The sequence below is a fragment of the Erithacus rubecula genome (genome assembly GCF_903797595.1).
Source record: "Erithacus rubecula genome assembly, chromosome: 5".
NCBI classification, from domain to species: Eukaryota; Metazoa; Chordata; class Aves; order Passeriformes; family Muscicapidae; genus Erithacus; species Erithacus rubecula.
Window position 1 is genome coordinate 48,537,273 of NC_136687.1, and position 27,546 is coordinate 48,564,818.

General features: G+C 36.6%; 1 protein-coding gene across 7 annotated transcripts in view; it reads right to left on the reverse strand.

Moving 5' to 3' along the window:
- RAP1GDS1 (Rap1 GTPase-GDP dissociation stimulator 1) overlaps positions 1 to 27,546 on the reverse strand; it is an 89,311-nt gene that overhangs the window by 4,148 nt on the left and 57,617 nt on the right. For 4 of the 7 annotated variants that reach the window (XM_079307081.1, XM_079307080.1, XM_079307084.1 and 1 more), the window contains exons 5-14: positions 21,372 to 21,518; positions 13,497 to 13,625; positions 11,248 to 11,373; positions 8,582 to 8,725; positions 8,194 to 8,325; positions 7,665 to 7,799; positions 6,005 to 6,130; positions 4,914 to 5,053; positions 1,933 to 2,059; positions 573 to 701 (exon numbers count right to left, since the gene is read on the reverse strand). In XM_079307081.1, the coding sequence (XP_079163207.1) occupies positions 573 to 701; positions 1,933 to 2,059; positions 4,914 to 5,053; positions 6,005 to 6,130; positions 7,665 to 7,799; positions 8,194 to 8,325; positions 8,582 to 8,725; positions 11,248 to 11,373; positions 13,497 to 13,625; positions 21,372 to 21,518 (1,335 nt within the window). The remainder of the gene's footprint in view (positions 1 to 572; positions 702 to 1,932; positions 2,060 to 4,913; positions 5,054 to 6,004; positions 6,131 to 7,664; positions 7,800 to 8,193; positions 8,326 to 8,581; positions 8,726 to 11,247; positions 11,374 to 13,496; positions 13,626 to 21,371; positions 21,519 to 27,546) is intronic. The other 3 variants (XM_079307083.1, XM_079307082.1, XM_079307086.1) reach the window with 1 other exon arrangement.

Below are 27,546 nucleotides of genomic sequence, written 5' to 3' on the forward strand. Positions count from 1 at the left end.
TGGGAAGTTGCAATATCAAACCACAACCTGCTCCAGCAGCCTATAAACACCTTGACCTTTAGCAGAGAGTGAGCTCAGAGAGATGAGAGTTTACAGTGTCCAGCACTGATGTGTGTTAGTGCACCTTGTGCCTGGTGGGCTGAGCATAAGAGGGCTGTTGAGGGAAGGAGTCTCCCTAGTGACATAAATGTAAGGATCCTTCCTAAAGCACCATCACTCATCAATTACAGGGAACTTGCAGCTAGAAATGAAAAAAAAGTTCTTGTGATCTGCATATTTGCAAAGATTTAAAATTATTTTAATTTCTTTCCTGTCAAAGTTTGAGCTAGCTGCATCCTACAGAAGCCAGGGTCAAGTTTCTGCAGTTAATATCCAAAACTGAGTTAACAGCTTCATCCTTGACACTATAGATAGACACTGCAGAGTCACAGTAAACTGAACCTTTGTGTGTCTATATCCATTATGAACAGAGAAGCAATCACAGTGTGTTTGCACATGCTCTGTGTTCAGCTGTAGGAGAGAACTATATTGCATAGATAAATCTTGGGAAGCAGCCTCTCCTGCATACTCACCAGATCCTATAAGAGCACAGATCAGTACCATGGAGTTGTATTTTATTTCTGGAGCACTCCTGTCGTCTGAGAGCAGTCTGTGTAGAATCTGAACAAGCTGAGCATTTTCAAGATCCTTTTCAGCAGTGACTGAAATACAAGTGAAAATTTGTAAGTCTATAAGTGCCACTTGCTTTGATGCTTCCATGTGTTACCCCTTTATTGAATCATGATCTCTCACCCGAGTGAAAGTGAGGCTAGGATACATAACTCATTGGTATAAAACTCAAGCACATTTTTTTATGCTATGATAAGAATCACAGCTCTTGCTATAAATATGTGAAGTTGTCTGCTTGAAAGGACAGTCACAGAGTTTTAATGCTTAATGTGCAGTAACCTGATGGAAAAGCCACGAGGCTTTCTAGCCATTTAGGCCAACACCTGGAATTTTTCAGCTTTCAAGACTTCCATTGTTTGAGTTTGCTTTTGGGTAAATACAGATTGCATAGTTCTTGATTCCATGGTAGAGGGAGCTCAGGGTCCATTCTAAAGGCTGTGGAAAACTTTTCAAGACCTCCATTTGAGTTACTGCCTCTGTAGCTTTCTAAGATAGATGTATTGAATTGGGACTCAACCTTTAAATGCCTGAAGACAAGACAAAGAGATGATTCATGTGAATAGGAACATTTTTCCTTTTATTTGAAGCAATTCCTTGATTGGCAATGATTAGAAATTTGAACAGAGCGTTCCTGTAGTGGATGGCAAGAGATGAAATCAAGAACAAAAATATGTAAGGTTGTGTAGTTCCTTAGTTAACAAGTAAGCAAATAGGATAAGCAAAACCTCTGTTGAGCATTTACTTTCGTGTTTGAAAAGCTGAGGTACTACAAACACAGGTCAAGACATAGAATCATGCCTGCCTTCATATGGCAATTCTTATTTCTGGGTAATTTAATGAAGACATATGGGGGCATTAACCACCTCCATGTATTCTGTAGTTCTTTTTAGGTAAGTGGATGCTTCACTTTGATAAGATCTCTCAAAAGCGGATTAGCATTCCAGTGTAGGAATGTGGTCAGGTCATATAGTCTGTAGTCAAAGGTATGGTTGCTTTGTGGGTTTTATCCCAAATCTGAAAGTTAAGCTGGAGGCCTTTCTAGATCACACCACCACCACCTACCAGAATGACGGAGCAGATCCTGTATAAGCAGCACTCTCCAGTTTCCTGCATAACAGATGGCTTGCCTGTGTCTGCATGAACCACCACGGAAATGCTGAAAGGCAGGTGGAAGGAGGAGGCTATTCTACACTGCGTTCTCCCTCTATGGCTTGGGCACAGACTGGAAAGGAAACAGGTGGAGTGAACTGCTGGGATACTCACCTAACTCTAGAGCTGCTATCAATGCCAGTGCAACGAGAGCTTCGTTTTGCATTATTACGTGTTCGCTGGTCGCCATGGTTACTAAATGCTTGATGCCACCGCTCTGTACAATAGTCCTAATTACATCCTGAAATAAATAGCACAAACATGAAAAAGTTCTGCATTGCATACAAACTGTATTAAATAAAGGAACTGTCAGGGGATGCTGTGTTGTCTGTGGGTAAGGATACTCACTGGCTTTATGCACATGTAATCACTTTATACATTAGTGTACACACATGCAGGGCTACAATATGATCTGTTACTGCTCTGCAATTGTAAAGTACAGGGTGTTAAACCAAGGCAGGTAACCTCATAACTAAGGTTAAGACACACATAATGAACTCTTTTCCAGGTTATACGGTGTAACTCAAGTTCTCATGCTGTGCCATCAATCATCAAATAATTAGGGGTTCAAAGTATCCAACAAACTAGAAATTAAGGGTAAGGAAACACACATTTATAAGAAAGTTATAAAAAAATGCTTCATGTCTCTCCACGAATTTTCAGTTTCTTAAAAATGTTCTGAGAGGTGAGGTCAAAACCTTTCTATGTAACAGAAATGGTGTACTTGAAAAACTGTTTAGACATGGACAGGAAAATGAGCAGTGGTCTCTTATTATGGAATTTTTCTTCAAATACAAAGCAGGTAAGGAAAAGGGAGGTATGGGACACCAATGTGTTGGTTTCTATTCTAAAACCAGCTGTTAAAATGAACTGTTGTGCAGTACTGCTGTCCAGTATCTAAGAACTTACATTTAAGTCAGTTAAATGACATTTTATCTAAAGCAGATCAAAAATACATAGCTGAGATTCTGTTTTCAGATCAAAAATTTCATCCAACTTACATCACAAGAGCTAAATAAAGATTTTTGGTCTCTACAGGTATTTTTTAGTTATAATTTCAAAAGTGGTTTTGCACCTCATGTTTTCATCATCTTCTATCCCAAAAATACTTGCAAAATGTTTTCCTGAAAAATCAGGTAACTTGGCATGCTGAAAGGAAGCTGTTCAAGGAAATGTAGAATGGGTTTTATTATTTTTTATTTATCCTATGAATGCACAATGGTTTGAAGTGGCATTTATTTCTTTAAACAAGAATATGATTTAAAGTTTTCATCTATATCTTAAATTTCCATTTAAAACACTACCCTCTTTCTTACACTAGCCAGAAGCCAAAACTAATAAACTGACAAGTGTTGAGAATGAATTATTTTTTTAGTCTTTGCACAGGCAGTGGTGTTGTTTATGCAAGGAAACAAACACAATAATAATCATAATTCTTAAAAATAAAAGTATTTTTAGATAATCATACTGAAGATACTAACAGCCAAAATTACAGCCTAATGACCCAAGAATTTCACATTAAAACTGTTTTTTTTTTCTTCCTAAATGACATAATGTAGGCAAGCGTTTAAGTATTTTTATATTTTTCTGTACTTGAAATTATGTATTTTATCATTTGTGGTTTTCTGGTGGAACTCTAAAGTAGTTTTCAGACTGAGACAATCTGAGAACTGCTAAGTTCTATTTGAATTGGTGTGGAATTTTGGCTACATAAGTCTTAGGAACCAATCAGCATCTTTGACATCAAAATTTTTTATATTGTAGGTGAACATCACCCTTTAAAAGGCAGAGCCAAAGAGATGACAGCCATCAGGTTTGGTGCTAGTGTGGCTGAAATTACAGCTTTTCAGAATGACTAAAACTGACTGTTGCCTTTGTAAATACTACCACAAAGCATTTAAAATTAAAAGCTGAATTCAAACTTGATGTTGTTGAGAGCCATACAGCTGTACTCATATTCAAACCTAGAGGGCAGCAAAAGCTTAAAAAACCCCATCATCTCAGCTGTTATCCTCTTCATGTCAAATTTCCTCTGTTAGTACATGCACCCCACAAAAATTAATTCAGCTGTGATAATGCTGTTATTTTTCTGCCTTAATATATATTTGATTTCATCAGTAGTGTCTCCATATTTAGAATTGAATTCTGTTGTCCTATAGAGAATATTTATTAAGTCTCACATCTGTATGGTGTTTGCCATCCATGCATGCATGTTGGAGACTCTGGGGAGGGGGGCAGAAAAAGTGAGAACCAGAAAAATGAACCCTGATCAGCTTTAGAGGCTGAACATAAAATGGATAATTGGTATTAGACAGAGACAGTGATATTTAGAAATCAGCAAGTATTTAAATCCCTGTAAGGCCTGTTGATTTGTTCTTGGAGACACTCAGTATACATCTCGCCCCTACTATATTTTTCACTTCATAAATGCCATGGATTAATGAAGAGGTCACTGTTAGACTCGGAGCTCTCCAATTCACCCTTGCTATTTAAGCTCAGTAATGCAGCCTGTGTTCATATCAGTGAGCATACTAAAGGAAGTCTGAGCCTGAAATAGCCTGTCTCCAGAGATGTGTTTGTCCTTTATAAGGCTGCTTTGTCTAATACTCAGCTGAACAAGAATGGTGGACTTGGACTGCTTCGGTAAAGATATTTGATTGATGGGAGGGGCAGATGAATTTTTCCTAATGATACACCTTTTGCCATATACAAGCAAGCTTTTGTTAGAATTTGAAACAAATTATAATTTCTAATGATCCATTAGAATCTTAAAACACTGAAATATTCTGTTTGAAGAGTAGGGAGACAGACTATTTCTGGATCTCAGTTTTACATAAATATATAGCAAGATCCTAACAACTGAGTTCACTGATTCTTCATATACAGCATCATTAAAATGGAGAATACAGCATGCTGAACTTCTGCAGGATACATTAAAAATAAAAATGAGTCAAGGCTTGGGCAGAGGAGATGTAACACATGAATACCCAAGCTGGCTCGCTAGATGGATTGCAAGCTGGAGGGCTGGTGAGCAGCAGCAAGTGCACAGGTAAGTCTTACTTCTGACAAAATGACCTTTTTCTCCACTAACTTACTTTTGATTTGCTGTGTCGTATAAGTGCAGAAAGTAGTCTGTTGGACTCTCCCATCACACCTGCATGATCCTTGGCTTCACACCACTCCACCAACCGTTCCACCAGTTTCACGTTTTTGCCCAGCTGTTCAGCTGCTTCTGCTACATGATGCCGGAGCCAACAACACAACAAAAAGGTTGTCACTTTTAAGCAAGTGCTAGAAAAACAAGCTGAAAGTTACTAACTTGGAGAAGTTAGAAGAACTTCACTAGCCTGCATTACCAGTGGGAAAGGTCTAGGTAGCATTGAAGCAAGTAAAGCCAGTCAAAATGAAAATAAAAAAATCCAGAAAAACATTCATAATCCAGTTTTTGAAACAACTTATCAGCCCAGTTAATGAAGCTTGTGCACTGATTAAGAGCAGGGAGAATACAGGTGATATCACACCCCCAGCTGAGCTGTGAGCCAGCTCAAGAATTAAAAACCAGGAGGGACTGCTGCTAGAAGGGAGTGTGGTGAGTTACATCAGGTTTGATAGACTGTTAAGTCATGTAAATTTCTTTTAAAAATTCTGTTTCACATCCAATAGCTTTGCTAGAACTAGAATGGATCTCTTGAAAAAAATCTGTAGGAACGAGTCAAAAATAAATACACAGCTAATTTACCTCATTAACTACTTCTGGTTTTTAGCAGACTTCTGATTTTATAAATCCTCATCCAGGGAACAAGTTGGTAACTTTTTGGAATTTCAGTCTGTCAATTAATAGAGTATTACCCTGGTCTAAGGACCGAAGTACAGCCAAGGAATACAGTAAGTGAACAGTAAAATAGGAGTGGTAGCTCAAAACACTCACACCTCAATACACACTTGTAATGTGACAGTGTAAAGAAGTTCAAAAGTAAATAAGCATTTGACACCTATTTGGAGTCTCTGGTAGTCAGTTTAGGAGTTCTGAAAAAAAAATCAATCCATATTCCTCTCCTTTTGCATATTCCATGACTTCAGGAATGAAATTTAGAAAAACTCTGCTTCTCTCTTTTAAGAATCTTGGCAGCATATCACAGACTGAACCAAAGAGAATCACTTAACATAGAGAACAGTTTATTTTTACCTTGTGCATCTATTAACATTCGTAATGTTCCCAGCAGCTTGAACTGAACGGGGGGCATCTCCGATCTGAGAAATTTCAGTACAGCTTCTGCAACACCAGCTGATAGCATCTTAGCCTTATTTACAACTGCATGAATAAAGAACAGGGATTGGTATCAAAAACATTTCTGGAAGATGCAGTTTATTTCAGAGCTGGTCTTGAAGGACATTTTCAGACGTGGTTTGAAAAAGAGGTTGTGAGCACAGACTTCAGGAACAGTGCGCTGGTGATACTGTGTTGTGGGAAAATGTCATGGTTCCCATGAAATTAAGTGCTTTTTCCTAGCATGCACATCTAACTTTCTCTGTTCAACTTGAACATCACCTAAAGGGTAGACTCCTCCCTTTGGTTTAGGAAAGGCATCTTCCACAAAATGCATCAGGCAGAAGCCCAGGCTAATACTTGCATCCCCAAATATGTAGAAACTTCTCTGAGTCCCAACCACACTCTTCTATTTCTCACAGGCAAAGGAACAAAAGCATCTAATTAGCAGAATAACCCAGTTCCAGTACTTCATACAAACAACACTGTGGCCTGACATATCTGTAGTCTTTTGTTGCCTTCTTCCCCTCTCCAATCTTTCTTTCATCCCTTCCACTAGTCCATGTTCTCCACTTTCACAGAGCTCTCTGAAATGCATTTAAGGTGCAAACCTTGCCCAGTAATGTATTTGGAAAAAAGTATTTTTTAGGTATTTGAAATAGTGTCTTGACACAGAGCTCAGTTATTACTTGCTTGTTTCTTTGTAACAATGTACAGGAGTGGTTATGTAGGTGTCTGGCAGCCACCCTTCAGCATAGGGCACAGGGAAGCTGACTGATGGAAGTGAAAAGAATGACTCACCTGAGAGAGGTAAGCAAATGGAACACTGCTAAGCCTCAGTGGGTTTAGTTATGTATGCATGATCATTTCTAACAGTTACGATTTGTCAAAACTGAAAATAGTAAATTTAAATGGATGAAAGACTTATTTTTGGCTTGGCACAAGTAACCGTATACAAGCGTTACAGATTTGCTTTGCTGTTTTGTGTGTGTCCTCTACTTTTATGTTTGAGTAATCAAAACTCATACAAATTAAGTTACTAAAAATGACAAATAAGCATTCAGCTTACTGCCAACAAACAGTAACTAATTGCAATAGGCTGGCTATTCTGTCAGTCTACCTCCAGCTTTAATTTGGCGATTTTCAAAGTCTTAAGTCAGATGCAGTGTTTTAACAAAGTGGGCACTGTTCTTTGGTGGGGGCCCTCAGCTGTGTGACAGATTGCAGAAGAAGCAAGCAAAAAAAAAAAAAAAAGCAGTGCACTGGACAAAAAGAGTTGAGAAATCATATTCAAGGCCTCCTCAGCTCCTTACCAATTAGAAGGCTGCCCTTTCTTTGATAGGGGATATTGTGGGATCAAAGAGGCAAGGGACAGCTACTATGGCTATGATGTATTCAGAACTGCTTGTCTCAACTGCTATGCAACAGACACAAAAGCAGTGATGGGCCAGAGTGAAAAGCAGCAGTCTGACCTGCCTCTAGGAGTGTCAGTCAGAGCTCCTACCCACATTCCCTGGGGGGTACAGTGGGAGAATAGAATTTCACCTTTGGATAGTTAGCAATGCAAAGAGAGGCTTACCAGGAATAGCCAGGTTTCTGAGAGCACTCAGTGCAGCGTGCTGCACAGTTACATTTCCATCCTCCACATGTCTGTCTAGCAGATCCATCAGCTTTTGAACTATGCCATTATCCACCATATGGATGCAGTTTCCGTCTGTGCAAGATGTAACAAGTCACTTGTGAAGGGAAGATTATTACTAAGATTTTTACAATAGCTTATGAATACAAGGCTTTTTTCCTTGCTCCTTTTTAGATTTTATTGATGGGAATTTGACCACCATCATCTGTGAGAATTGCAGTGCTCATGACAAACAAGAGTGATAGAAGAAATACTGAAGAAGGCAGAAATCCCCTATATCTCTCTACAAATGCAAAATAATATTTTTAAAGTAAGCTTAATGCTTTTGAGGATTGTAAAGTTTAAAAGTAGTGCTGTGTAACTCAAGAATAGCTTCACTGCAACACAGTTCTTGTTTGCAGCTGTACACACAAGAGCATGATAGAGGGGCACACATAAATTTACATAAACTATTATGGCATGTTCTTACCATTTCTGGCAAAATTTGCAATAGCCAGTGCTCCTGCAAGCTGTAGCTGATGACTATTGGAAGGAATCCATGAAAGTACTCTTTGGAACACACTGCCTTTTCCTCCTTCAAATAACTTTTGCATGGATTCATCTGGGGTAAAAAGCACAGAGTCAGCAAGCCAAAGTGTTTGTTAGGAAAGCTTTATGTTTATGAAGCTCTGCTGCTTCCACTACAATTAATCCAGTCCTTTAACGAGGGACAAAATCTGACCTGTTAAATGTTTGCCTGGGGTGTAGCAGGTCATCTAGGTTATTTAGAAAATTAATAAATAGTGAAATTCAGCAGCCAAACAGTGTTATAAGTATCTGCTGTTGCTTTGCAGAACATACTTACAACCCATACTTACCTCCAAGCAATAATAGAACCATAAGATCAGAAGCTGTTTTAAGCTCTGCAATATCATCCTCTTTGTCACTGTCCACAGTCTTCTGGACGATCTCAAGCAAGCACTCCACCAAACCTGCTTCAACCAGCTGCAGTTTAATGACATCTGGAAAATAGCATAGATAGCAGGAGTTAGAATCAGGATTTTAAATGCATCTATCATACACATATGCGGGATGGATTGTAAGAAACAGTGATGTCAGTGTTTTCACTGACAACTTGTGTACATAAAAGCACAACATTTTTATTTTAAATTCTTATGGCCAGCTTCTGTTATTAATCTAACAGGCTCTCCCTGCCTCTGGACTGCCTTTAGAGCACAGTCATAAGCTGAAGATGCATGGAGCTCTTCACTTCGAAAAATGAGGGTGTTTCTCTACAGCAAACTCCTCAGTCATGGCACAGCAGACTCAAAGGACTGTGCTGTGTTCATGCTTTCCAAAGACAGGCAGTGTAGCTGCCATTCATTGAAAGGGCTGCAGCAAGAGTGCAGAAAGGCCAACCAAAAGGTTGGGTTGGCAGAGAAGTTTGCTCTGGAGACTGATGAGGCAAACTCATTTCTTACTTGGTATTCAAAACAAAGCTTTAAGAAAGTAATAAATACATTTTCATGTGACATAGAATCTGGGAACAATATTTTTTCTCTTGTTTCTAAAATAACAAACTATTTAACAGATCTTTCCCTTGAAACTCCCTTTCTGTTAAGAGGGAATGGCAGGCTGTCATGCTGTGTTAGGTCTTTTCACACATAGAAGCGATTCTGGTAGTTTTTGCATGCTGATTTTGAAAAACAGTCACAAAGCACTGCTGAAATGTGCAAACTAAGTAGTTTTCTCTCTGTTTTCAACATGAAATGGTATTTTAACAAAAAGGAGTTTTAACCCAAGATAAAATATTTGTAGGTCAGGGCTTTGGAAATATTTTTTCATACAGTTTACAAGCCACACTTGGGAGAGGAAATGTGTTTTACCTCTGTTGAAGGATGTGTCTGACTCTCAGTTTCCTGGTGTCACTAGGCTTTGTGCCTCAGTGAAATTCACTGCTCCTCTAAGTGCAGCTGACCTTCTCATGAACTTTGCAAGGAAACGCAAAATCTCCAGTTGGGATTTTTTTTTAAATGGGCACTTGTGCACTGAGGTGCTTTAAAAATAGAGAATTCCCTTAGCTATAGAATACTGGGTTGCAGATGTTCTGTGATTTGAAATTGGTACACTTAGCATGCTTAATCAACAAGTAAATTAGAAAAAAAGCTTGAAACACCCTAACCACCAAAATCCAGATTCTGCAAATACTTAATTGAGGCATTTTCCCCTTCTGACCTATTGGTAATTATCTACAATCAAAAGCACCTAAACAGTACTAGCACATATTTAAGTGTCCCTTGAATCTACAGTGGAAGTGTTTTTCTGACTATCTCTCAACATCTGAGCATCTGAGTTAGGGTCAGCAGCAGTGAATTTCTCAAATTTTATTGCAACTAAAAAACATACTCTAAGAAAAAATAAGCATTTAAATTGACATATGTCAAATACACAAAAAGTTCAACCCTATTTGCCAGTCTCTGAGGATGGAACTATCTTAGAGCAAACTGTAAATTATTATATAATAGATTATATATTTTGGAAAAAATGTGCATGTTTAGAACTGAAAAAAGAGATTGATTTCCATGCCATTTAAAAGTCAAAATAACTTGTTAAATTTAAGTGAAAGTGTATCCTGACTTACACTTTGTAAAACAGATGCATACAGAGTGTGTATACACAACACAGTAGAATGAAACATAAATCTGAATTTGCAGTTCTATCTAGCAATCTATTCAATTAAAAAAAAGCTTTAATGCCGAGATGGTTAAAACAAGGTTAGAGAGCCATCAAATACTGTCATGCTTTCTCTACACAGAACTGCTTCCCACATCAGTCCAGCTCCACCTGTTAACTCATTTCTTCATTTTCACTAAGGACAGATGATGCACTGTACAAGCCACCTTTGTCTGATCCTTTGTTTCTCTGGGAGGAACATCCCAGAGGGGTGATCAGGGCTGCACATCAATTCCTGCTCTGGTTTGAGCAGTGATTCAAAGTCCCAGGAGCTGCCTGGGGCTATGTAAGATACGCCACCAAACACTCAAATTAAATTCATATGATCTCTCAATGAACAATAAGGGCAGAGTGTCCAGCCCTTAGGTCTGCAATTGACATGCCCCTAGCAAAAATAATGTTATAGGAAATGGAACTGCCAGTGGCTCTGTGATTCCAGGAAATGATGTCCTGGTGCTCCGATGGTCTGTGAACACTTGAGCCAGTGTTTGCAGACAAATGTCCTGAAGCTCTCTAAAAAGCAGCTTTTGATATTCAAACTGTGGGCATAGGGCAATAAAATACAACATAATCGTATACAGAGTGAATCAGCAATGGAATTAGCATCAACAATGTGCTGGCTCTTGTCATATGCTCAACAATTAAGACCTATTCACTTTTCATGAAATGACAATCACAATGATCAGCCATGGTGGCTTTGGAACGAGGCAGTCCATTACTCTGCATTTAGTGCCTGAAAAAGACACTGATATACTGAAATAAAAGAAATATATAAGAGAATGAGTGAAAGAGTAAGAAAAAAAATTCTCACCATTTTCTGCTAGGGGGGCCAAAACTTCAAAAATCATCTCTTTTTTATCATGCTCTATTTGCTTCTTGAACAGTTTCACAAGCTCTTCAGCAATGTTTGTGTAGGCAAACTGCTCCTTACTTGACTCTGTGAAGCAAAAGGAGAAATTCAATATAAAGTAAACAAACCACACCAAAAGGTAGAACTACTTTTTCTCTTTGTTACTAGCTTTATTCAGTAAGATGACTAACTGCTCTTCAGAAACAAAAGCAATAGACTCATGCTTGTCACAAAATGAAAAGATAAATGTCTAAGACTTTAAATATGCTGACCTGAATTATGGTTAAGGCTGTTAAAAATATATAAATATATGATTCAAGGCTGTTTGGTCTGGTTTTGCCCAACAAAATGTAAGGTAGCTATAGAAACAGTAATAGTACAAAAATAAGTCTCTGATTTCCCTCATCTTAACAGAAGGAAGAGCAGGTTTTATACTGAATTTTCTGTGGGAGAGATGAAGATTTACACCAAATACTTTAACATTTACTTGGTTTCACAATGGTGAGGTTTCTTTTGAAATCTGTGTGTGGCTGTTTCTGGGCCACCTCATATTGCACAGATACAGAGTAAAGCAGTTTTACAGCTGGGTGAGATTCCTACCAGATTAGCCAGCAGATCTTCAAATGTACATTCAACAAAAGCATCTCTTATTCCATTGCCTGTATCATATTCCTCCTCACTGGCAGTATTACAAGGGCTGCAGGTGGTAGGGCTGGTGTTCTGCATTCTCCAGTTGCCACCTCCTGAGGGCCATCTGTACTCAGAAAACCTTCCAGCACCCTTGGTATTGCTCTGGCAGATGCTTAGGGATTACTTTACTGTAGAATTGACCCAAGGACTTGGGAAAAGCATGAACTGCAGTTCTAGACATTTTTGTGCACATCTTGTTATTGTTTTCTCTCACTATGCATGGTTGCATAATATATTCTATGTGGACTTTTGATCTTTCCAGTACTTGTCCAGACCCATCGATGGTTTGTGCCCTGCTTTGACACAGAGTAAGTCATATAATATTTTTAAAGGGATCTGTGCAATATTGTTGTCTCATAAGTGATGAAAAATAGAAATCTTACAAAAATATTCCCTGAAGTTACAAAGCAAAAATAAAATAATACAGTTGCAATGTGATTGGCTGCTGCTAAAGGGAGAATAAATTATTAAAAAGTATATTAATTTTGGGCCAGTCTTAAAGAATGAATACCTTTTCAGTATGTATGAACTGGAACGGAAGCAGCTGCTGTAAAGTTTCTTTCCCATGGTTTTCATTACTCAACAAGACAGAGACCTTGAAGACCTCTGATTTGTTAATTTCTTTAGTGCTACCTTGATGGCTTTCTCTGTTGTTGATTTGTTAAGAATTATCTGCTGTAAATAAATGTATTCTGTGTATGACCAGACTAAACTAGGTAACATGATACTTTCCCTGGCCTTGAAATCCATGAACTATAAATTCAGAGAAAATTTTTTCATATTTTAAAGTGATGAATGTTCTTAGATGATATCATAAGTGCTATGTATTATATACTCCAGTGCAAAAATGCCCCAACTCAAAAAACTGGAATTTCACCAAACAGGCTAGCAAAAGAACAATATAAAGCATAAATGTTAATAAAACACTGGCCTTAACAACCCATTGATTTACACATGGTTGCATTCCAATGAAAATTGATCTGCTTGGATCAAACTTCAATTTAAATGAAGTTGTAACTAAATTTAACATCTATTCATGATTTATACATGGAGGTATTTAGACTAGAATATGTTAAAATTCTGCACCTAAAATAATATGCAGATTAGTAAACTATGCCTGTCTCTGTTTCATTCAGAGATTTTCATGAGTCAAATTTAATCTCGATAAAACTTTGTGGAGTTACACTAGGATACAATATTTATATTATTAATAAATAATTCACATTAAGTAGCAGTGCTATGGAAATACTGTTTAGATGATTTAAAATGTGCTTAGTTGCACTGAAGCACAGTAATATAAAACATGAGGTTGAATTAAGTACCTAAATAAATTTCAGTTACTGAAGAGGGGGAAAAAAAAAGAAGAGACAACTATATATTCTAGAGAAAATAAGCAAAAATTTCTTGTCTGTTATTGCTGACTGTATCAAAAGGACTTGAATGAGCTTTTGTTAGTCTTTAACTAAGACTTAACATTATGAAAAGTGGATGTAAATATGAGATTGGTATTGTGGACTTACCGAGTTCTGCTAAATTGCCAAATGCAACAAGGCACATTTCTGTCAGAGCCGCATTTTGGCAATGAATACCCAACAATTTCACTAACGTAGGAATAACACCCATATTGATAAGCTGTGACTGCAAGGTATCTACATAAAAAGAGAGTACAACAGTGAGTTAGCATTTCTCTTCACAGTACTGTTCTTTTAACCAAAAAAGCATTTTTCACACAAAGCAACTTCTAGACTAAGCAGCATTAATATGTCTGTCTCCTCTACTCTTCAGACTAGGATTTGGTCCAGATGTGAGATATGGACTCATAATTCTCCTTGTCCCTGGCAATGTAATGTATTCCCAGAAATATTCCTTCCTGATCTGGTCATAGAGTATAGTGAATTATGCAGCTACTAACAATTTTGTGGTTATCAGGTTCCTAATACATGTCAGGATTGATTTTGGGCTCACTGAGACTAGCTGACTAAAATTGACCTGAACTAGGTCAGTGAAACAATGTCTCATCTGAAAGATTTTTCTATATACTCTTTTTTAAATTAAAGATCAAAACTGGAAAATTAAAATCAGAATGAATATAAACTGGCACTGAAATAAACATGTGAAGTTTTATAAACACAGGAAGTCACAATGTAGATTATGAAGAGCTTGAGAAAAAAGAAGTTTAATAAAGACAAAAAATGGAAGGTTTAAGAGAAGTCCTTAGAAGCCATTCTGATAATTTCTTGCATAGGATGAAAGTTTATAGTATTTACAAGTAAGAAAAGTATTGCCTCCTAGGTGTCTGCAAATAGAAAGATGCTTTGATGGTTAGGCAGAAACATGATTGGTTTAAAGGATTATTTATAACAGTATTTCCTCTTACACATTTTATCTACAACATAGCAAAGAAGAAAAACATTGTTTCACAGTTGAATAGAATGAAGGAGACATAAACACATCAGATGTTGTTTAGTAATTTTCCTAAGCATCTTTTTTCCTTTGTTTCTAAAGCACTTCAACTATGTTTAAATGTTATGGACTCAAAAAACATGGATCCAAAGCCCACTGAAGTAAAGAGAATTGTGTTACTTAATTGAGCTTTTGGTCAAGCCCTAATGGGGAATTCTGGGGTGAGTTTGTTTGTTTTTTCATTTGTATGTTTGTTGTTTTTTAGTATGGTTTTCTTGCTAAGGAATTAATTCTAGGCAACTGAAATCAGTTGGAGTTCTTATATCTGTGGCATCAGAGCCACAAAAATTTGCAGATTTTTACAGGGAGATAAAAACATATAACATCTGAAGTTTAGCAAATTTCGAATCATCTCATGTTCTCAAAGAACTCTTTGCCCTCAAAATTCTGGCAAGCATATTCAAAATTTTCATATAATGAAAATTATGAAACAATTCCAGAATGTTTAGCTCATTTGTATTCAGTATAAAATACTTTGATAATAATTATGAATTTGGTATACAAAGTAAGTATATGGCATGGCTATTAGAGCTTATTGGGGATGAGCAGGAATCCTTATGGCTTGACATCTTTAATAAAACTGTATTACTTACCAGTAACTGAATTTCCTTTTTGGGGGGAAGGGATTACCTCTTCCACAGATTCGTGGTCTTTAGTGAAATTTATGAGTACGCCATGTCAGACACCAAAGAGCTGTTGAAGTTGTCAAATTTCAGGTAAGTACAAATTGTACTAGCGCATGCATTGAATGCCATTTTACCTCTGGCAGATGTGTGAGTCACTGCTACACCCTCCTACTTAATTCCAAACTGACTGGAAAAAACTGTCCTTCAATAGGAAAACTGGGGAGAGAGGGAGATGGAATGGTTCTACAGAGAAAATTGTTGTGTAGGAGAACTCAAGTTACTGGTAAATAATCTGGTTTTGTCCTTGGTTTGTGATTGTCCCCTGCAAACACTTAAAAATTCTGAAGGAAAAACTAGTCATCATGGAGAGTGGGAGAACAAAGACACAAACCACAAATGCCATAGAAAATTATTTGGAAAGAAATTGCTTTGTTACTAGACTATACTTTTAGTCACATTAAAAATTGCTTTATACAACTGTAATGGATAAAGAGACAACCTCTGTGGATTTCATTCCAACATCAGAAGCATGAACTCTCCATTTTGAGCAGGGCTTTTTTTTTCTGTCTCTTTCTTAATACAAAATATACTAAAAGCATGGAGGGGAACAACATAATCTTTGAAAGGAAATAGGAATCTTAAGAACCAGATAGAAAGATGTATCATTGTTCAAGAGAGCACAGAGTGCACTGACTAAAGGACCTCTAGAACTTCTAAATTTAAAAAAATGAAAAAAACTCCCATATACTAAGAAAAAACAATTGTATTGGGTGATGGTCAGGTGGTACACCAGACTCCATACCAGTCTGATTTTGCCAGAGTAGAAGGATGGCACCTGAGTACAGGAAATATCTACAGTGGTAAGAATGACATTACAAGAGTTGACAATAAGGTAAATATTTCCTTAACAGCAGTAAGTGTTAACTTTAAATTCACAAATTTTCTCATTTGATAAAGATAGGGCAACCCTGTGAGTCACAAAGCTGCACAGGAAGCAAGACCTTTGAAAATAAAAGGCTGCCAGCAGCTATTTGCTGTGTTTATACTTAAGCCTGGGCTTGCCATACAAATTCTGGACCTGACATTTACATCTATCATTATCAACAACAGGAGGCTTTTTCTCTAACAAAGTCTATTAAGCATTTTAAGAGAAAAGTATCAGGCATCTCACTGGTATGGAGATCTGCAGCTCTTTTTAGTTCAGATAAATTAAAAATATTGAAATTAAAAATATCAGCCTCAGCTGGATGGACTGCCAGCAGTTCTATGTCTGCCCTAGGAAAATCTCAGACTGTGTAGCTTGGACTAACTGTGTATCTTGGCCTTTCATTGCAGCAAGTGTTAATGCCCTTCTAGAGCAGGAGACAATTTTGGGGAAACACATATCCATCCTACAATTAGTTGCCTGACACAGGACCAGAGTGAGCTGTGACACCAGGCAACACTGTGTTTCAGGATGAAACAGCACTTCCACCCACTTCCTAAGCAGAACTTTATGCAAAGAGAGCAGAAAGCATGAATAACTGAATGCCTCCTCTGAGTTTATGACTTAAACCCACAATTTACACTGCTATTACATGTTGCACTGTGCCTGTGGGTTCTTTTGGGTGAAAAGCACTGACAGTGATGCTGTACAGATGCATATACAGGTAGATAAAAGGCAATCAATACATGCGCCAGTACAAAGAATTACCTACCTAAAACTTGAATTGCAATGGCTCCATGTCCTTCGGTGACACACATGGAAACTCCAAAGAGTAAGATCTGAGGAGAATATCCCAAATTCAGAACTTTATTGGGGATCTTTTAGTTAAAAACGCTGATTTAGGCTAATTCATAATTTTGAAAAGAATTTCAGAAAACAACTCATCATTTGTGTCCCATCAATAACTGTTGTTATAATGCTGAAGGAAAAGTATTTTTGCACAAATTCATGGCATAATTTCAAACCCAGAGAAACCTGCTTGCAATCCCCACAGCTTTGTTAAATCATGACAGAACATAAAAGTGATTGTATTGATCATCTCACTATGGTAAGGAACATACTTTTAATCTGCTTTTAGACACTTTAGGTTACTTTGCAATTAAGTATATTTAAGTCTCAAAAGCATGCTAGGCATCTCTAACTGTGATGTAAATGAAACAAAACCCATGACAAGCATGAAAATTAGCAAGGTAAGTCTTAGAAGGAAGCATTACTGAAACATTGCTGTCAGACCATAATAATGGTGCCATAAATCTCTCTTTCATTTCTTCTACATTTACATAGTGTCTGCAGATGGTCAACAGTGCACATCAGACCCCTACATTCATTCCAGCTGCTAAGAGTTTTGTGAGAATAAGAAAGGCTCAGCAGTTGTATGATTTAATATCAGGATGTCACATTTTATGAAGGTGCTGAAGGAAAGACAATCTTGACAGGCTGAAGTTTGCTATGAAATGAAATGAGGTAGCAATCTATAAATGTAATTATTTTTATCTACATATATACACTCATATATATAAGTGTATGTACACTTTCACACATTCATACCATATTCAGTTAACTTCTGATCTCCAGTTTGACTATCTAATAAGCCAATTTCCCTAGTTCTTCCCTAATTTCTGCATTTCTTTAAAAAGTCTTCATGGTTTGTTTTAGAGATCTTGAGAAACAATTTGTTTACCTTACGGACTGATACCATTAACTTGCAAATAGTCTTGGCTCACAGGATTATGGGATCTGCAGAATAAGCACTCATATTTCTAACTGTTTTATGTGAGTGCTTGCAAATTATTAGTTTTATTAGATTAGTTATTATTTTCCCCCTCTTTATCCAAGTCTTCCTTAGAAGAAGCTAATAACTGAAAGCAGGGATGAGCTATTTGTGTCTGATTGAACTTGGGTAGTAAAATACAATTATGACAAGAGGGCCAAGATAACTTAGGCTGAAGGTAAAGGGATGTTTTCCATCAGAAAAAAACTCCTCTCATTTCTATCAGTGCAATTAAATATCAACACCTTTTTTTTTTAAAGTTTAAAAGAACTGCAAAAAATTCCAAAGTTTATCTTAACAACTGTAGTTGCTGAAGAAATTATAAGATACCAAGGAAGCAAAGAAAGAACTTAGAGATAGTAAGCAAAAATAATTCCTGAACACAAGCAGATGACACAAGAACCTTGTAAAAGGAATCCTATTTTTAAAGCTTAGACAACACTTTTGTGACTGGAGTTACAATTGCAAGCTGAGTGTCCAGAATCAGGATGAGATACAAGAATGCTCCATTAATTTGCTTTGTTTAGAAAAAGGAAGCCTTACTTGTAGCTGCTCCTTAGTTGCCTTTTTTGTAAAACTCATGTGTGATAAATCCCTTAAAGTACTCAAAACTGAGTCTCTCATGTTAAAAAAACTAAGGCAGTTGATAGTTACTAATGAAGTAGCAGTTATTGGAAGAAAAGGGCAATTAGCTGACTGGAAATGACAAACTAGAATCAAATGAAACAATATATATACTCTTTTGCTCATAAAATGCTGATGATTAGAAAATATTAGGGTGTTCACAGATAATTAGATGCAACTAAGAACCAACTGTGCTGTAATGGTCCTTATCTGGATAGCTAGTACAAATTGAAAGAGTGCAAGTCATTAAGAAATCTTCCAAAACTCCACCTATAACTTTTGAACACAGCATGCCAAACTAGAAAAGATTAGAGAAACATGAAAAGAGAATGCAAAAGTGCTGTTTCAAGGACTGAAACACTTCCTCCTTACCTAATATTTTTCCTTTTATTTTTTGTCCAATTGGTTTCCATAACTACAGGCAAAGAAATCTGTGACTCTAGGCTACAATCCCATACTGCTCATCCTTCAGTAAAACCAAATGCAAAATGCAGTGTTTTATCTCCTTTATAAGTAGCTGGGATCAAACCTTTGCAAGTAAATCCCAAAAATGGTATTCACTAAGCTGTGAGCACAATTAGCTGTCAGGGAAATCTCAGTTTTGATGTTTAACAGGCCAGCAAAGAACTGGATTTACTCAGAATATTATTTACCTCCTGCTGCAATGCATGGAAGTAAGTGGTTGTGGGCTCCTAGCTGACATTGACTGCTGTCCTGAAAATTTATGATGGCCCACAGGTGATATTTTTAGATCAGCTCACAATTATAGTCCAATTGTACTTGAGACTCTTAAAACTGGCAAGACAGGTCAACTACCTGTTTCTCCATTCACATGCTACAGGTATGGTCACTGAATTTTCTTCTAAAATTTTAGTCCTTTAAATCACTTTTTTTTTTTTGGAATATTATTTGGTGTTTAATTCAATGGTTGCCCCAGTCAGTGAGCAAATTCACAATGGAAGTAGAGGACACAAATCTTACACGGTCTACCCATGAATGCTGCATCCAACATGGGTTCCTACAAAAGGGGCTCTTTCTCATGGAGACAACCAAGCATGTGGGATAAGGTGGAGGTTTGGTAAACCCCCAGCACTCCTCCCTGCTGTGATGGTAGAATACAGGGCTGGTGAGCAACCTGATCCAGGATCTTAGAACACTCCTGCATTTCTCACTTCTGACACTGCTTCAGTGGCTCCTGTGAATAGTGTGTGTGAGATGAAAGATGTCCTTTACCAGAGAGGAGAGCAGCTAGTGAATCCTCCTGGCTGTCACTGAACCACACAACTGCTTTATTGATTGCATCAGAATAAGCTATCTTACTAGATGGAATGAGTCATTTATTCAATGTTCCTAACAGTTAAGCTGTTCAGAAGCTGCTTGTTTGGGAGATTTATCTCATAATTAGTTTTCCTAGAGAAGATCTGCTGGGAGCTTGATCACTGAAGCAAAACTGGTAACAGTATCTCTACACATTGCTTTTGGATTTGTCTGTCTAGAGCTACCAAGTATATGGTTTGCTCATTAGTCTTAATTGATACAGAGCATTCTGGTAGCTTAGAGGTGAAAATACCTATTTGCTCTAAACATAACAAAGAAAAGTACTGAGTTATCACTATGAAATATAATAAATGTGATACCCATGCAAAGTGATCAAACAAAACAGTTCCTGTTTTAAAACAATATGAAATGAAGGAAGTATCAAGTTCTTATTTAGAGAGGATGGAAAAAGTACTGTAAACAAGAATTCTTAGATAATACAGAGAAGAGAGGAGGAAAAAAACCCAATGTAAGAACAAGTGAAAGAGATGAGACACATACAACAGTTATATTTGGAGCTAACACAAAGAGCTGAGATCTCTAGAGAGATGGCACAGAAAACACACATGGAAACTATGATAGAAGTGGTGATAAAGCAGATGAAAAACATATACAATAAAGCCTTTGGACCATCCTGAAAAGTAGAAAAGTTTTGGAGACATAAGATTGGAAAGTGAGATACAGCAAGTGCTATCTTTCAAGAAATGGTGAGTAACTAATAAAGAAGATATTTCTTTCTAAGATGAAACACTGCACTTCAGGAAATGGGCAAGACTGAAGACAATGTAATTACTAACTGTATTTGTAATCTGTGCCATTGCAAGTCAGGAGAACAGCCTTTCTGTAGCCTTCCTAATGTATTCCAATTTTCTTCACATTTTGAAAACTTGAAAATGTGTGAATGCTGTAAATATATTTTGGCACATTAAAACAAAGAAGCAAGCTAGATACTAGTTTGCACAACTAATGTAGAATGCTATTGTATTACTTTCAGTGGTCAAGAGTTCCCCATTTAATATACTGTTATGTTTTTGTCCCAGTCTCTAAACATCTCCAATTAATGATATAATGAACAGAAACTTATAATTGTTAGACACAGAACAGTGTTGAACATACCTATAAAGGATTCCCCATTTATCTTAGAACAATGTAACATTCCACAAGGAGAAAAAATATTAACTGTTTGGCATTCATACCCTTAAATAATTAACAACATTGCATGTCTGCAACATATTAGTCTTATGATGTTATTTGATACTAAGGAGAAAGAAAGGACTTAATGTAGCCTTCTAATTACCTGCTGTAAATCTGTATGATACATCTTTAAGCTTTGCTTTTAGACAAAGAAGTAAATTCCAGATGCTCATCTTAAAACTTAACACAATTTATGTTATATATGGAATTGTGTCAGCAATATATCTAGTATTTTTGGGAACATAATTTTACTGAAACAGAAAATTATATGTCCGAATTGAGGTCCTTGATCTCTTCAGAATAACTTAGTGTTAAGCATCCACAATGGAAACCTACAGATGATTCTAACTTTTTATCTTTTTTTGATGGGGTTGTTCTCCTGGTAGACATAAAGCAAATTTTCGGTGTTGTTTACCATTCTCATTGCTATAGTTCATCAGCATGCCACAAAAGACAGTCAAGAGCTTCTCACTGGCTGGATCTGTTTTACTGCACAGTGACCTTAAATGGTCTACTACAATATGTGCACCACCTGCATGGTCAACTGCGTTCCTGCCCTCATCTGTAAAACAAAGAGTTACATTAAAAAAAAACGAAACCAAACACCCACAGTCGAATCCCGAATGTAACAGTGATCATACAAAATGAAGCTTTTAAACAGAGTGAAGTCATTCCTCCAGTGTTGTCAAATTCATCTAGAGAGATGCTTGAGGGCCAATTTTTAGTGCAACACAGCTAGGAAAGTGAAAACACCTACAACAAAAAGGATTAACCACCTGGCACTAATACATTTGTAAAGTTCAGTGTTTGAGGCAGAGCTGCTGAAGCTGATAAATAATATTCTGAAGATGCACTGAGTTTTGTAAGAGGGAGGTTCTGAGCACTTGACACAGCTTAGTCCATATACAGGTAATTTATTCTTGCTGTTATGTAGATCAAGAAATTGAAACACAGAAAATAAACTGCTTTGATTAGTTATAAACAAAAGGGGAATAATGGATAAAACAGACAGAGGTGCTAGTTCACAGTGGCACTCACTCTGCCACACAGCCATGCACAGTTCTCTGCACTTCCATAGCTGAAATTTAATACCACTGTCAGATACTTTTTGTATGGCTAAAAGAAAAATTTACTGTGCACCTATAAAAGACTACAATGTTCTGAAGGGCTGTAAATAACACATTATAATCTCTGTATGGAACTCTTCCTATATAAATAATCAGATTTGATGCAACAGTGTAGGAATAAAGGACAAACAGGCCTTCTATTACAGTAATCATCAATACTGCTTCCTCCCCCAGCAGTAGGCAATAAGCAATAGACAACAGTCAATAAACTAAATTCCAGGACTTCTAAACAAGAGAGATTTCCATGTAAACTACCACTGGAAGCAGCTCAAAAATCTAGATTAAAACAAAACCTTGGGGGGCAAGGAGAAGGGAATCACTGAAGTTTTGCAATGTAAAAAAAAAACCCATAGTCTCTCAATTTCTTCATGGCCCCAAAGGAAATCTCCTTTTTTTCCTTGTTATTCACCATTCCTCCACTCTCTCCCCATGTGCAGGTCAAGCAACCAATTTTTTGTCATTCTGCAACGTATGCAGCATAAACCCAAGGCTGTACACATTTATAATATGATCTTCCACTGTAAAGTGTTCCAGAGCTCTGCAAAAAGAAGATTCTTAATCTTCCAATTCTTGTTAATACTATTCATGAACTATATATACCTCTTCTACTTTATAAAAAACAGGGTTGTAAGTATTGCATATAGGGACTTCAGAAAATTTGCCGAATGGATATGAAGGAAGGGTAATTCTTGGCAGGACTTAAGTTAAAATTATTACCAAAGTAGTAAGAGTTTTTCAGAATAAATTCATTGCTATGACTGATTCCACCTTGGACAGGATCAGGATATCAGAAAGCTGTTTTGCTGCAGGCACGTCTATTTCATTTTGGAAAAGGAGAAACTGTAATCTATTAAACAGTTAAATTCAAGGCAGAACTCTGTGTCAAGGAACAACTATTTAAAAAAGGAGAAACAGAAAAGAAATTTCTCAGATCCTTGATGTCATAACAAACATAATTTTAATGCTGAAACAAAAGGAAGTCCTGCATTAAAATATAGTGAAATGATATAGTCAGGTGTTTAGACTCAGTGCTTACACCTACAAAATCAGCAGAGAATAAAAAGTATTTTTGTTTGGAATATTCCAGTATTCTGCTTTGTATATCCTCTTCTGGTATTTTTTACTAGTAAATTTATGCAAATACATGATTTTGTATTTAACTCATCTGTTCTGTGAGTCAAAATAGGTGTACAAAATGAAACTGAATCACTGATTCTGAATCAGATGGACTGACTGTGGTCCTAAAGTTACTATCATGCAATTTAAATCAACAAACAAAGATGATAAATTCAGATAAGAATCACATGTAAAGCTCAACCTGTGTCTTAATGAACTACATGTAAAATATGTAAAAAAAGTATAATAGAAAGATAGAGGTGTGTGAGTGTTTGGAAGCAAGTGTTAAAACAGCAAAAAAAAAAAAAAAAATAGTTACACGCTAAGTTCCTTACCTGGGCAGAATTTGACAGAACTCTACTGAAAATTACTGTGTGACAACATTTTACAATGTATTTGAATACTTCAAATCCATGACAAAACTGTTATCCACACAATGTTTTTATTAGGTAAACCAATAACCAGCTTCTGCTGTACAGAAAGTGAAAGTAAAGCAGGAAGATTCAGAAACAAATCTCACTCCAAGAAATGTCTGTCTTTATGGTATACTCAAAAAGTTAGGTACAAATGAACCTCAAAAGGTGGCAGGCTGTAAGAGCCTGCCTTTGACAGGACTACATATGCTGGTAGACTTGTAAAGGAGATGCCATAACTGAGTTTGTTGCTCTCCCTCTTTCCCAGGCTGGAGCTCACCCTGCGTGGCTCCTTCTCTGCCCCAGGTAGTTGAGTAATAACAGACCTCAGTCAGTGCTATAATCAGGATCTCCTGGTGCTGCCTTCTTTGCCCAGGAGCATTAACTCAGCTCATTAGTGCAGGACCACAAAGAATCCTGTGCCAGATGTAGGAGGAAAACCCTGAAGGTCCTGCCTACCCACTGCCAGCACTGCTGTGATTCTCCACTGCATTCCCAAGCAGAAAGTCCTGACTCAGAATGCTTCGTGTGCATTTCACCAACTCGGTTCTCACTACTTCTCTGTCGCTAAGGAACAGATTTTGCACACAAGAATACTCATCCAAGTCCAAATCATTTACAGTCAAAACAAGCCCCCAGCATGTTGCTGCATCTTGTTCTCAATCCAACTATTACCTTGCAGTTCAGCAGCTCTATGAACTCCCACACTTAACGTGCTTCCAAGCCTCCCAGAAGCTGTGTTGATTTTTTTTCCTGTGACCTTTTTAAATAAACATTTGCTATTCCTAATGGAACAGTGATTGAATAGTTTAATGAGAGCATTCACATTTCTGCTTAAAAATGCTTCACTGCAGTCACAAAGGGCAATGCTGTTGTATAGCTTTCTTTTAAGTACATGTAATACTGTCTAAAGATGCCAGAATGAGAACCTAGGAAACCAGATGTATTTTTTTCCCTGTAAAATGTACAGTAAGATTTATTACAGAATAATTATTATTTCACAATGTTCTTTAGCCCAATTCAACCGTCTCAAAGAATTAGCACAGTCCCTTTTTCTATCCTGAGTTGCTCAAAGGAGTTTTATGCAAAAAAAAGGGTTTTAAGTGGATTATCAAATAACTGTGACTGTTCACATTCTGACTATGAACAGTCTTGTCAAATCTTCTGGTTGCTCAACCATGCCGAAAGTCAACAACCAAACTTTTTAAAATGTGCAGGATAATTAGATCTTTACAATGTAGTACTTAGAGTAGTTTCAATTTGCTTTTCCCAAGCTGTTTGCATCACTTTCCCTTGAGTTTTTGTCCCTAATTCACCAAGCCCTGAAACAAATCATTAAGTCACAAAATGTTAACAAGAAAAAAATCTAACTCAGATAAAAAGTGCTGTGGGGCTGTGCCATAATAGAAAGAGATACTGGAAAATATTTAGGCTTTAAAAATACACCCATTTCCCAGATGATCAGCTAGAAAACAATTTGATGGCATTTCTTAAAAATAAGCTTTTGGGAATTAATTATCAGATTAATACTTTGAAATGTTCTAATTTTTGTCTTGCAACTGGATACCTGAATTATCCTTTCCCCAATTCATGTTTTGCAGAAGTCTATTGGTGTAAATAGTTGCATTGGTATGAACGGTGCAAGTCAGTGAGGGAAAGGATCATCTGCATGATCAAGGTACCTGATTTGCATAAACCAAATTGCCAAGACAGCAAATTTGGGTGACATAGGAAAAATATACTATTTATTTAAAAATAATTTTTAGTTGTGTAATGATTAAATAATTTAAGTGACATACTGCCATTTTACTTTAATTACTTCATCATTATTGCATTTGGCTACAATCCTGCATTTTTTGACCAAAATATTGCTTAGATTAGACAGTGCCTACAGATAACTCTTGTTTTCCTTAATTAATAAAGATGAACTAATCTACATTAACCTAAGTCAGGGGGTGGGGGGACTGTTCTATGTGATCTATTTCTATTTTTTCCTGTTTTTTTTTAATTAGATCCTCTTTGCAGGACTTTTGTAATGAAGCACTATTTGCTTCTGCTGCTTACTTATTCTTTTACCTGAAACTGTAATGGTCTGTGATAGCAAACTGGCTTTTGCAAGAAAATGATGATGTGACAGAATATCAAGAACATGTGTAAGCAAAATACTGCAGGAGTAGAACTCCAAGGAAAAAAATATCCTGGTCACATAAGGAAAAAAAAAAAAAAAAAAGAAAACGTTCAAAAAGCCAATGGCAAACCCTGAGCTAGTATAAATGACACTATCTATACAGGAAAAGTACTGCCACGTGCATTAACTGGGACTATACCTTTTCCTGTCTGAACACTGTAAGATTAAAACTTTCCATGCAGTGTTGTCATTCAGTTTTAACACTTGACTCTACTTTTTATCCTCAGTCTCGTTTGTGTATGCTTTTTAGTCATTGCCCCTCTCAGGTCTCTGACTGCTTGACTACAGACCATAATAACCCTGTTACACAACACACAGTAACATTTCATTAATTTTATTTTACAAAGAAAGTAAGCTTCATGTGATTATACTGCACTTGTAATGTTTGCTGCTTTTTCCATGTCTTCTGTGCATTTCTCTAAAAGGGACATTACACAGCAATACTGTATTTTGAGATTCATGTTTTAATAATTTGGAGGATAATTTTTAGGATTGCTGTGTCTTGTACTGAAACTTCGCTTTGCTTTATTAATTTTTTCAGGAATTATAAGGTTGATTACCAGAAGTACAGTTTTTAAAAAACTGTTTACTGGTTAAAATCAATTAATATAATTTTAAAAGTTTTGCTCTATAAAGAAAAAAAAAACAATCTTGAGTTAGTTATGCTTGATTCAGAGACAGAGTTGTCCTATAGTCAGTTCATCATAAAATGCTGGCAGCCATCCTTGGCCATAAGGGAAAGCATTGAGGGTTCATAGTTATTCCTTTAGAATAATTGCTAAAATAATAAATATGTAAACAGTAAACTAGAGAGCACTATCTCTTAACACAGTCCCTTCAAGGACTGAAAATAGTTAGATTTGATCTTTTTGGATAAAACTGTTGCCAGCAATTTTTTTGGCTAATGACAACTGATGCAGCAGTGTATTGACCCTCTTATGCAACTAGTTTATTCTAACAAACAAATAAAATTTATAAATGATTCCAAGTAGAGAGTTAGGCATATTTTTGGTAGACTTATCATAATATGTTCAATGCATGGACCACAGGATATCAATGTCAACAAGCCCTAATCTCTTTTTTTCTTTTCTTTTTATTTCTTTTATCTACAGGGTCAGGAGCTTGGCAGAACATTTGAAAGGAAAAGTGAGTGTGCAGGTCTTGCAATCTCCCTAATGCTATGCTGAGGTAACAGTCAATGCAAGCTGGATTCAAGACCACAATTTAATTTATTAAGTAACATCTGCTTATTAGTCATATTCCTCTTAAGTCGTATTAATACAAGAAAAATCATGTGTTTCTGATTTCAGACAAAAGAACAGTGATGAATTTACTGCTCAAGACTTCAGTACTTCACTTCAAATGCTCAAATAGTCAAATGCTACTGGACCTGAGATTCTAATATAGCAGCAGCAATGTTTTTATCAGCAACAAGACACGCAAAACTACTAGACTGTATTGGCAAGTAATTTATTCTGGATTCCAAGGATACTTCAATGTGTAATTGAAATGTAGTGATTATTGCTACCAATTCTGTTTGAAATTAAAAAAACCAACTTAAAGAAGAGAATGTTCTACTTATATATACTAAAGTCAGATAAAGGTCCTCAAAGCTGAATGTAGCTTTGCCTTCCTTTGCATATGCAATATGCTTACAGCAGACTCTTCAGTTGATTTTATAACTCTATGGAACTCCTTAGTAATTCCATTGCAGTCAAACAAATTACTCTAGGTTTATGAAAGTAT